The sequence below is a fragment of the Gossypium hirsutum genome, chromosome D08 (assembly GCF_007990345.1).
Source record: "Gossypium hirsutum isolate 1008001.06 chromosome D08, Gossypium_hirsutum_v2.1, whole genome shotgun sequence".
In the NCBI taxonomy this organism is placed as follows: Eukaryota; Viridiplantae; Streptophyta; class Magnoliopsida; order Malvales; family Malvaceae; genus Gossypium; species Gossypium hirsutum.
The window spans coordinates 59,856,124-59,868,238 of record NC_053444.1 but is presented as its reverse complement, the minus strand read 5'-3'; the positions used below and the strand labels follow the sequence as shown (position 1 = coordinate 59,868,238).

Here is a 12,115-nt window from a genome sequence, read left to right as displayed (position 1 = left end):
TAGATATGCATTCTATGAAATGCAAATGATAAGTATATTAGAAATCAGTATATGCTATTAATGATTATGTTTGGAACTTGATTATAAGCATATATTGTTTATACATATGTTCGTTTATATGTATTTTAGATATGCTATAAACTTACTAAGCTATAAAAGCTTACTTTGATTGTTTTTGTCCGTTTGTTTTATAGATAAAAAAAACCAAGTTGCGGACTCAGGGATCGTTAGTGAAGATCATCACTCTATCTACTATCTCGGTATTAAAACGTTTAAATTTTAACTTATGGCATGTATAGGCTAGATAATATTTTGGAAGTCGTACTTCAATATACTGTATATATATAACTAATAGCCATATGAAACTAGCTTATTTTTCTTACGGTTTAACTGAACTGAAACGTTATGTTTTGTTATAAAGGTTTAAAGTAAAATTTTATAATTATAATTACTTCTTATTTGACTAATTTAACATAAATGTAAATTTTTTTTTTGAATTCTACTGAATGTCTGTATTAAGTTGCATTTTATCCGATAATGCTTTGTAACTCTAATTTATCGATGTATACGGGTTAAGAGCGTTACAATCACGCGTTGGATAAACTCTGGTCAAAACCTCCGGACTAAAGAAGTGAAGAGTTTTCTGCAACAAAAGGTAGCAGAGATAAAGCATTTAATTGGAAACCTGCTATCATAAAGGCTGGGACGGTTGATTTGAAAGGAAAAGACTATTGGTATCCAGCTATTTGGATTTGACTGGTATAGGATAGGACTAAGTTTTATTTTTAATATAGTTTAATTTGAATGAGATGGGCTAGTTAGGCCCAATTTGTTTTTTGTTTTCTAGACTTTTCTCTTTGTGGCCCTAAGCCCAATTTTCTTATGTATTTCCTTATTATATGAATAAATCCAGTCAAATTATTCAAAAAAAAAAAAGGTTTTGGTTTGGAGTTAAAATTGAATTGAAGTGAAGAATTAACTAAAATCCTAAAAATTTTATTGAAATTTACATAAAATTCCGTATATTAATTGATGTGGGAGGTAATTATCTTTAACAATCCCTTTTTTTCAAAGTCACAATTTTTTTCAAAGAAGCTCATCAATAATATGAATATTAGAAGTTTTTTTAAGTTAGTACCCCCGTCATTAAAAGAGTTTAAACTTTAAAATATTTCTTAAATTTCTCAAAATCCATAATCATATAAACCAAGTTTAAACAGTGTAATAAAATCATATAATAAAATTGAATTGCACCAATAATAAGAAGAAGAAAAGAAAAAGAGCCGTCTTCGATTGTTAGAACTCTAAGTTAAAACCTCGGTATTGTTATTAAGAGATAAAGATGAGAAATTATAATTAATTTTAATTACATTTCAATAAAATTTTAAGTATTTATTAGAAAATCTTTCAATTTCTTAATTTTTCCCTCGTTAATGATATGGAGAATTATAATGCATAAGATTTATGCACCAATTTATTATATTTATTTTACTTAAAAACAACTTTTGAAAATCCTTTAAAAAACCGAACACAAAATAAAATATCAACTCTTTTAAATGATAATCTATTTTAAAAAATATTTTTTTTAAATACCCAATAACGATACAATACTGACCAAATCCTCTGCAGTTCCCCCGTCCATGTGAAGGTTCAAAACATTAAGGTGTCGCGCGCTCACGCGTTGTGATTAAGTACTAACAGCGTGTTTGGTTCGCTGTAATGGGTATGCGATTACCCATCTATTCCGCAATATATATCAGTTTGAGGGCTCATAAGGTTTCTGCAATTAAGCTGTAGGTTAAGGGGTTGGACTGGTACTTGTGGCTTGTGATTGCGGTTGCTTTTAGTGCCCAAACAAATTCAATCCTTGACATGCTGGTTCTTGTGACTTGTGGTTTACTTTTGGTGCCAAAACAAATTTAATCCTTGACATGCTGGTAGTTGTGGCTTGCGGTTGCTTTTAGTGCCAAAACATAGCAACTTTTCTGTAATTGATTATGTGTTCAATGTCACACATTTTGAAGCTTCATTTTCTTTGATTATTTTGAACTTCAATTTCATATGCTTATTTCAGATGTATGGTTGCCAAGTTAATGGCTTTGTTTTCCTTGTACAAGATCCAGCCAAGTTAATGTTTAATATTTTTTTAAATTTGTCTAATTCTTTTTCATTGCTTTTTCTCCTTAAATTGTTTTATTTATAAATTTATTATTCTAATAAATAAATGTCATGTTAAAAAATGAGAAAAATAGATATTCATTTATTTATAAATATTTTTAGAATTTTGTATGTATTTTTATCGAAAAATAAATGTTTAAATTTTTAGTTTTTTAATTTTTATTTTTGAATTTTAAGAATAATGGTTAAATTTATATAATATGTAAAATTGAAGGTTAAGTTTATTGAATTTTTTAAAGTTAGGACCAGATTAATAGAATTTGTAAGTATTGTAGTATTATATATATTATGATTTTAGAAAATTCATATAAGAATATTTAATATTAAGAATTTTATTAAATTATATATTTTTATTAAATTATATTTAATAATAATTATGTTAAATTATATTTTATAGTATTATATATTATGATTTTAGAAAATTCATATAAGAATGAAGGTTAAGTTTATTGAATTTTTTAAAGTTAGGACCAGATTAATAGAATTTGTAAGTATTGTAGTATTATATATATTATGATTTTAGAAAATTCATATAAGAATATTTAATATTAAGAATTTTATTAAATTATATATTTTATTAAATTATATTTAATAATAATTATGTTAAATTATATTTTATAGTATTATATATTATGATTTTAGAAAATTCATATAAGAATATTTAATATTAAGAATTTTACTAAATTATATATTTTTATTAAATTATATTTAATAATAATTATGTTAATTTATATTTTACAGTATCATATATTATGATTTGAGTAAATTAATATAAGAATATTAATTATTAAGAATTTCATTAAATTATATATTTTAATTAAAATATATTTAATAATAATTATGTTAATTTATATTTTACAGTATCATATATTATGATTTCAGTAAATTAATATAAGAATATTAATTATTAAGAATTTTATTAAATTATATAGTTTAATTAAAATATATTTAATAATAATTATGTTTAAATATGATATTTTACAGTATCATATATTATGATTTTAGTAAATTAATATAAGAATATTAATTATTAAGAATTTATTAAATTATATAGTTTAATTAAAATATATTTAATAATAATTATGTTTAAATATGATATTTTACAGTATCATATATTATGATTTCAGTAAATTAATATAAGAATATTAATTATTAAGAATTTTATTAAATTATATAGTTTAATTAAAATATATTTAATAATAATTATGTTTAAATATGATATTTTACAGTATCATATATTATGATTTCAGTAAATTAATATAAGAATATTAATTATTAAGAATTTTATTAAATTATATAGTTTAATTAAAATATATTTAATAATAATTATGTTAATTTATATTTTACAGTATCATATATTATGATTTCAGTAAATTAATATAAGAATATTAATTATTAAGAATTTTATTAAATTATATAGTTTAATTAAAATATATTTAATAATAATTATGTTAATTTATATTTTACAGTATCATATATTATGATTTCAGTAAATTAATATAAGAATATTAATTATTAAGAATTTTATTAAATTATATAGTTTAATTAAAATATATTTAATAATAATTATGTTAATTTATATTTTACAGTATCATATATTATGATTTCAGTAAATTAATATAAGAATATTAATTATTAAGAATTTTATTAAATTATATATTTTAATTAAAATATATTTAATAATAATTATGTTTAAATATGATTAAATTATTTATTATTGATAATAATAATCTTATTATAATTTAAATAACAATAACAATAATTATTTACCAAAACAATTTTATGCTAAGGGTATTCTAGTCATTTTAGTTTTTTTCATTATGCTATTACACCTCTATTCTATTCAACCAAACACAAGATTACTATTACGCCTCTATTCCATTACATTCAACCAAACAGTGGATTAGCTATTACACCTCTAATCCAATACACCTCTAATCCCAATACACCTCTAATCTAATACACCTCTAATCCAATACAGCGAACCAAACGCACCCAATTATTATGATGAAGTGGTGCATGTTAGTGAGTGGGAGAAAACAAGGGACGAGAGTTTGTCATAACGCGGGTCCCCCCCATAGGCTCTACTTGTCACGAGTCATGACCCAACAACCGCGTTTGTTTCTGCAAACACCTGCACAGCTACCTGACATGTCAGATGACTTTCAGTCTCACTTTCATCTCTATCCATCTCTCCAACATTTCTTTTAAACACAACTCGGGCGTGCTTGGTTTCTGTCATTCTTGCATTTGTCTCTTTTATAAGTCTCATGGCTTTTCCTTTTGTTACAGATACACATTTAGGAGGATACCCCATTACTCTGCCATCAACTGAATTTTTCTGACTTTAAAAAAATCTTTTAACCTTTACTGTTAATTCACTGTTTGTTGCAATTGCATCTTTTTGTTTGCCAACGAATTGTGCCCATACTCAAGAGATGGAGCCCCAAGACTCATCACCTCTCAAGACTGCCCATTTTTCAGACCTGGGTAAACTTTCTTTGTCCCTCTTGCTCTCACGCCCACATTACATCTTTTTCTCAATTTTTTTTATTTTCAGGGATAGGATTTACAAATTTGGGTGATTCGTGGAACAAGGAGAGTAATAGATTGAGTGGAGGAGAAGGGTCACCTCCAATTGGGTTAGGTCTCGAGCTTGGATGTGGGTCCGGTCATATACCAACTGGGATCACCAAATCATGTGGGTTCACAGTCTTTCAACTCCAGGAGTTACAGCTTCAATCTCTCATCTACAAGTACATGGAAGCTGGCCTTCCTGTTCCCCATCATCTACTTCTTCCTATATGGAAAAGTGTTGCTGGTTCTCTTGGTGGCCTCCACGGCAGTCCTTATCAACTTTACTACGGTTGTAAGTACCCCCAAACAAACAAATATCTCTCTTGTCCCTACAGTATTTTTCTAGCACTAATAAAGTTTCCCTTTCTGGTCCAGTTTTGGGTTGTGGACCCTTGCAGTTGGGGTATAAGAATGGGGTAGATCCAGAGCCAGGAAGATGTAGACGAACAGATGGGAAGAAATGGAGATGTAGCAAAGAAGCCGTCCCAGATCACAAGTACTGCGAGAGACACATGCATAGAGGGCGTCAACGTTCAACAAAGCTTGTGGAAGCTTCTCAAGCAACTAGAACTAGTATTAGCCGCAACAATGCCAATACCAACCTCTCCATTTCTCTTCAAGTGGATAGCAGTAATAATAGTGGTAATGGCAGCAATCTCTCTTCCAGTTTTACTGGGTTTTCTCCGAACATTGCTCTGCTGCGAGGGGGTGATTCGAAAGCTGTACCTCATTCACTACAGTTTCAAGAATTATTATAGGAGGGGGAAAAAAAGATTTTAATATGACAGATTTTGATAGACATTTGTTTGTAGGTAAAATTTAAAGCTTTAGAAGATTTTGCCAGAGTTGGGTGAATTTGTTTTGATGTAATGCATTTTCAGATGTGAGAGACATTAATGGTGATTGTTATTAGGTTTGCTTGGTAGAGTTGTGAACCCACCTGGGTCCATGAAAATGGTAACTTGATCAAAGAAATTGGATCCACAGCTACAAATTCAACCTTGACTACTATTTTCTATTAATACGAGATCAAAAATAAGAAGCATATAAATTATTTTATAAGCTGATTTGATCAATTTTGGATAAGATAAAACATATGAATAAAATAATTTAATTAAAATTTAAGAAGATATTTAAAGAATCTAAAGCATGTGCTTAGACTGATAAAGACTAAAGAGCAAGATTTATAGGTTCTTCAAATTTCAAATGCTTGAACGTAAAGGTTTAACATAAAACTCATGATGATTAGACCTCTTTCGGCTAAAGCCTGGGTCATGGATGATGAGCCTACACCCTTTGAATTTGATTGACCCTACCCTACTTTTTTTTTTAATCGATTAGTAAGTTTTAATAGTTTAGTTCAAAAGATTATAAAATGATTATTCAATTATTCGAAAGTTATTATTTAAGTCATTAAATTATTAGAAAGTTTTATTTAAGTCATTAAATTGTTAAGTTTTTTTCTTAAAGTCAAGTAGTCAGCTCCAAGCAACGATTCAACAATCAGTCCGGTGGATTAATACTCATTGATGAACAGAAGAACATACCTTAGACCCAAGCCAATATGACTGTCAATGTTGGAGATCAGAGAATAAAATTGTTTGGATTTTGGTTCGTAGGTTCATGACATTCAAAGCTATTTCGTGAAAAAACAAAAGAATTGTAGAAGAGAAAGGGAATGAGAGCTTTCAATTGGAGCAGGCAGTGTAAACAGAGAAGGCTATACAATAATGATTTTAAATGAAAACTTTCGAATAATTTAACAACCATTTTGTAACATTTTGAAGTTAAGTGACCAAAACGCAAACTTACTAATAGTTTAGTGACATTGGATGTATTTTACCTTTTTTCTTAATTATCAAACTAATTGCCTTATACTTCATTATTTCTCACATTTATAAGTCAAAAAAATGGTGATGGGATGGAGGTAACACGATTTGAACTTGTACTAAACGGGTGCCTAACAATAATTTTAACTACCACTTTATACAAGTTAAAACATAAATAAAAAAAATTTAATCCTAGACTTTCCGATCATAATTAAAATATAAAAAATAAGCAGTTCCTAATTAAGCATTAATTATTTCTAACAAAATAGTATTAAACTATTGTTAATATTAAATAAATTAAAAATATGAATAATTATTTGGTAAATTTCGGTGGAGTATTTTAATTTTAAAAGTAAGGAGTGTATCTTTTATTGATATTTTTAAAATAAAAAGTAAATAAATGAAGTATATAATTGTAACCTCTCAACCCGGCCTAAACGTTAGACTCGAATCTAGAAGACCACATCAGCCATCGAGATGGCCTAACAGGGTTATCAGAGTTTTAAAAAAAAAGAGTTTATTCAAAACATTTATTTAGTTTCATAGAAAATATTATATTCTCTTAAGTTTTTAATAAAAATCGAGGTTCATACATTATCAATTAATAGTAAAAATTTAATGTCCTAATTAAAATCATAATTAAATGTAATGCAACAATAAAAACAACCTAAGTTCTAAATCCCATGTCACGGATCAAATAAAACCTTACAATCTTTGAATGATAAAATAAAACAAAAGATTACGCCTAAAATAACTGAAAATAAAATGGGTTGTGCTGAGACCATTCGGATTTTATGCATGTGCCCTAACCTGATGAGTTATCTGTAAAGATGAAATTAAAAGGGAAATGAGTTTTGACGCCCAGTATGAATCCATTTACAACAAAATCAATGTGACACTCATTAAGACACATTTATTAACATTCCATAAAATAATCAAAAATAGCAATTCAGTTCATAATATCAATTTTTCAAATGCAACCAGCACTAGTATATCAGAAATCATAACAATAGATTTCAGGATAATCAAATCATCATAATTGCCACAATAATCATATTCCATGCATATATAGACATATAAATATAGGTTCACGCATATGTATCATAACATAATTTTCAAATTTTTATGCACATGAGTTAAATTACGTCATACAATTTTAGGTTTTAAAAAGAATAATTTCTACCCCGCCGCTACACCTCATGGTAGTAGTTCCCCATAACTCCTCTACATTTATGTCACATTGTGGATAAACCACTATTGGTTCGCAAATAACAACTATCATATCGGTTGTGGACACACAGCAAGTCCTCGTGATTAGAATCCGTCTTTGGTTGTGGGTTCACAATAAAAATCCTGCAGATAAAACATACCTTTTTTTGTTGTAGATTCTACAACATAAACTTACCGTTGAAATCGACCTTTGGCTATGGATTCACAATAGTACCCACAGATGGAATCTGCCATTTGGTTATGAATATACAACAATTTGCAAATAAGAACTGACGCATGGCTATGCTCTACACTTGCCATTTTACTTGCAGATAAACTAATTGATCTTCCTTCGCACATATGGTCCCTATAACACCCCCTAACCCCAAGCCGTTGCTGGAACAGGGTTACGAGACATTATCGGACATTTCAGACAATTTACAAATAATTCTTAAATAAATAACAAACATATATAAAAGAATCATAAATTCATATAAATTTATACTAATTGGCTTCATTTTTTTTAATTTCAATATAACCTCTTTATAATTATTGAACATTCCCTGCAAATTTCAAATCGCAACCAAACCAATTCTAGTATTTCAACCAATACATTTATAATTACTGGTGTTTTTGACATATTGACTTAACAGCTTAATTAATGAAAACCCTATTAACATTTCTAATTAGTTCATCAACTATTCAAACCATTCCAATTCAATACCGATGCCATAAACAATTTCTACCATTTTACTAATTTAATCGTCAAAACACCAAATATCTTTCTTTACAACAAAATTATAAAACATACTAAAATAACCATTATAATCCCTATGTACATGCCACTTTCACTTAAAGGAAGAAAACATCACCAAAATCTTTATGCTGGAGTCGGGATTGTCCTGAATGCTGAACCAAGACTCTGACTCCTTTTTAACTTGCGCACGAAAACAACCGTACGCTGAGTATTTTATACTCAGGGGTATTACCATAATACAAATTATAATAGCAATAAAGAAATAGAATTACCAAGCATGTAACTATCCATCTTCTTAATTATCAATTAAATCTTAAACTTTCATCAATTAACAATAACAATAAAATTTATAGCTATTCTTCAATTTCAATCACATATCACATGTAACAATTTCAATCACTACTTGAACATTAAGTTCATGCCTTTTGTTTTCAATCTCAATTTCAATCCACAATTTTAAATTTCCTCATATTCAATACTACAATCGATCAAATTCATTTGATTTTCTCATTTCAATTATTCACCCTATTAACAATCTGGACTTTGACGGATACACGGGTTTCAACCCAAACACACCAGTACGGCACATTGTGTCTAAAACAGTACATAGTACTTGATCAGTATACGACACATAAGTACCTGAAGCAACACACGAGGTGCTTGATACGACACATAAAGTGTCTGAGATACGACACATAAAGTGCCTGATGTATGACACATAAAGTGCATGATCGGCAAAGCCGATAAATCCCATACTCTTCCAAATCCTATGGTATGCCAACTATATCTGACTCAATCCGACTAGTTAATAGGGTATTTCAATTTCACAATCCAATTTTCACCTGTATTTCAAGAATTCATTTTCAATATCAATTATACTTTTTCATTCACCAATCAAAACACAATTCAATACCAACACATACTTTTCAAAATCACATTTCAATTAAATTTTACTTTTCCATTTTCAAGTCAATATTCATTTCAATTCCACACATATATCCATTATTCAATTGAATTTCTGTCAACTTAATAATAATACTTACCTTATATTTCACTTACCTTGTTATTTGCTTACCATACACATAATTTAAATTTAACATTAAAATAATAAATAATTTGAATTATAGTAATACAAACCCGAATTTCGCAGTTACTCCTCGACAACCTTCTCCTTCCCTTTTTGTGTCGATACCTCGAATTTTTTATTAGCTACGAAAATTAAATAATTAAATTATTAATTACAGCACAAATTTTACAATAATAATAAATTTTCTATCTAATTTTATACTTTAATTCCAATCTAATCCTAACTAGATTTATCTACTTTTCTAATTTAATTCACACTCTATTTCTATTCAAATTTTATCTAAACTCAAATTTAACTACTAAAATTTCAGCATATTTCACTAATTTTGAATTTTCCTCAATTTAGTCCCTACAACATAAAACTTATAGCTTACTTTACAATTTAATCCTTTTATCAATTCTAACTAGAAATTCTATCATTTAAATCCCTAATTCATTTTTTTGTTCAACATGAATCATATTAAAAAATCTAAGAACTTACAAAATTTTAGCTTAAATTCAACAAAACTTTGTTCTAAGACTTCTAAAACATCAAAATTAAAAGAAAAGAACTTGATTGACTTACCAAATTAAAGCTTAAATCCTTAAACCCTAGTTTTTCCTTTTTATTTTCTTTCTTTCTTTTTCCTTCCCCGGTTTCTAATGGTCTCTGTTTCTTTTCTTCTTCTTTTTCTTTTATTATTTTATTTTATTTCTTTTATGTATTAGTTAATAATAATAATAACAATATATAATAATAATATAATAATATTTAATTCACAAATATCTTTTACTTAAATTATAAGAAAATATTTTATTTTATTACAAGTGTGTTTTTATATATTTTACACATGTATTATTTTTATTACCATACAATTGTCTATATCTTATTTATTTCCTATAATATAACATCTTAACTTTAATTAATATAATTTATAATATTTTAATTAAATAATATTTTTATAATATAAATCAAGAAAAATCTAAGATTTTTCCATGTATTGCCGCCTAATCTTAAGCCATTGGTTTATTTACGTATTTGGTCCCTATTTCTTCCTTCTAATCTACAATTAAAATTTTAACCTTTATTCACTTTAGTCTCTTCTTACTAATTACTCTAAATTAGGATAAATTTACTTAATTAAAACATAATTAGACACACCACTAGACTCATAAATATTTCTAATAATTATCTACAAGTTCAATTTTCTAAAACGGAGGCCCAATACTACTCTTTTTCAATGCTCGTGAGTTTTGGTTCATTACAGTCCCAACCCATGCAATTCATTAAGAATTATTCAATATAATCTCATATAATGGCATTCGATATGCTAACACATGGAAAATCAATAGAAAATTCAGGTTTTCATGTACTCAATTTGACAATAATATAGGGCATGTCATCAATACGATGGCAAGTATATAGATACAAAGGTAACATATACTATTCATGATTCATGCAAATATTCATAAATATCACATTAAATCGACCAATTATGGATTCTAACATATCTTATATCATCAGGGACCTATTTGCATAATTTAATTCACTAAAACTAGTTTAGAACTTATGTAGGGACTAATCTGGTCAAAACATAAAGTTTTACGTCAAAATTGTAAATTCTTGGTTCTAGGGGACACATGGCCATGTGATCGGACCGTGTGGGAAGCCTTGTGTAACAGTCCGATTTTGATCCTAATCGGAACGGTGGTTTTGGGACGACGAATCCGAGTCAAGAAAAATAAAAAATAATATTTTAAAATTATTTTTGGTGTTTATAATGTGTGAATTAGTATGTGCTAAAATTTCATTTAAAAATTTTATCATTTAGATGTCCGATTTAATAAAAGGGCTTAATCGCGTAAAATGAAAATTTGGTGGTTTAATGTGCAAGGGCCGAATTGCATTTGTCTTTTTAACATGGAGTGTTTAAGTTGAAAATTGGCCATAATTTAAGTTAGTGGACGGTTTTGACTTATTTATATAAAGGTTTTATATTTATTATTAAAGGTTAATTAAGTAAATGATTTAATATATTATATGTTATAATATAATAAAATGAAAGTGGTCATTCATTTTTGTCCATTAACTAGCCGAAAATACTAATAAAAAAAATAAGAAGAAGAGGTTCATACATTCGGCCATTGTTGAAGCTAATTCAAGGTTAGTTTTGTTTCTGTTTTTGATAATTTTTACGTTTTTAAGATCGTTGCTTCGAATACTACCCGACTCATGCTTCAATTTCTGATTTTGATGAATATTTTGAGTTATGCCATTGATGAATAATTGTGTTTTGTGATGTTTGATGATGAATTATTGAAGATATGTTTTGGGTTAGTATGTTTTGTATTGGAAATTTTGATGAATTTGAGTAATTAGGGCTAAATTACAAAAATAATAAATTGAGGGACTAAAATGTGAAATAAATGAATTTTGTGGGCTTGTATGGGCATAATGAATATTCGGCCAAAGCTTGGTATGTGTAAATTTTGTATGTTT

General features: G+C 27.4%; 1 protein-coding gene across 1 annotated transcript; it reads left to right on the top strand.

Annotated features, from left to right (window-relative positions):
- Positions 1 to 4,304: 4,304 nt before the first annotated feature.
- LOC107926915 (growth-regulating factor 10) lies at positions 4,305 to 5,754 on the top strand. Its single transcript, XM_016857860.2, has 3 exons — positions 4,305 to 4,668; positions 4,739 to 5,047; positions 5,131 to 5,754. The coding sequence occupies exons 1-3, from the start codon at positions 4,617 to 4,619 to the stop codon at positions 5,511 to 5,513; spliced, it is 744 nt and encodes a 247-aa protein (XP_016713349.2). The 5' UTR covers positions 4,305 to 4,616; the 3' UTR covers positions 5,514 to 5,754.
- Positions 5,755 to 12,115: the final 6,361 nt, after the last annotated feature.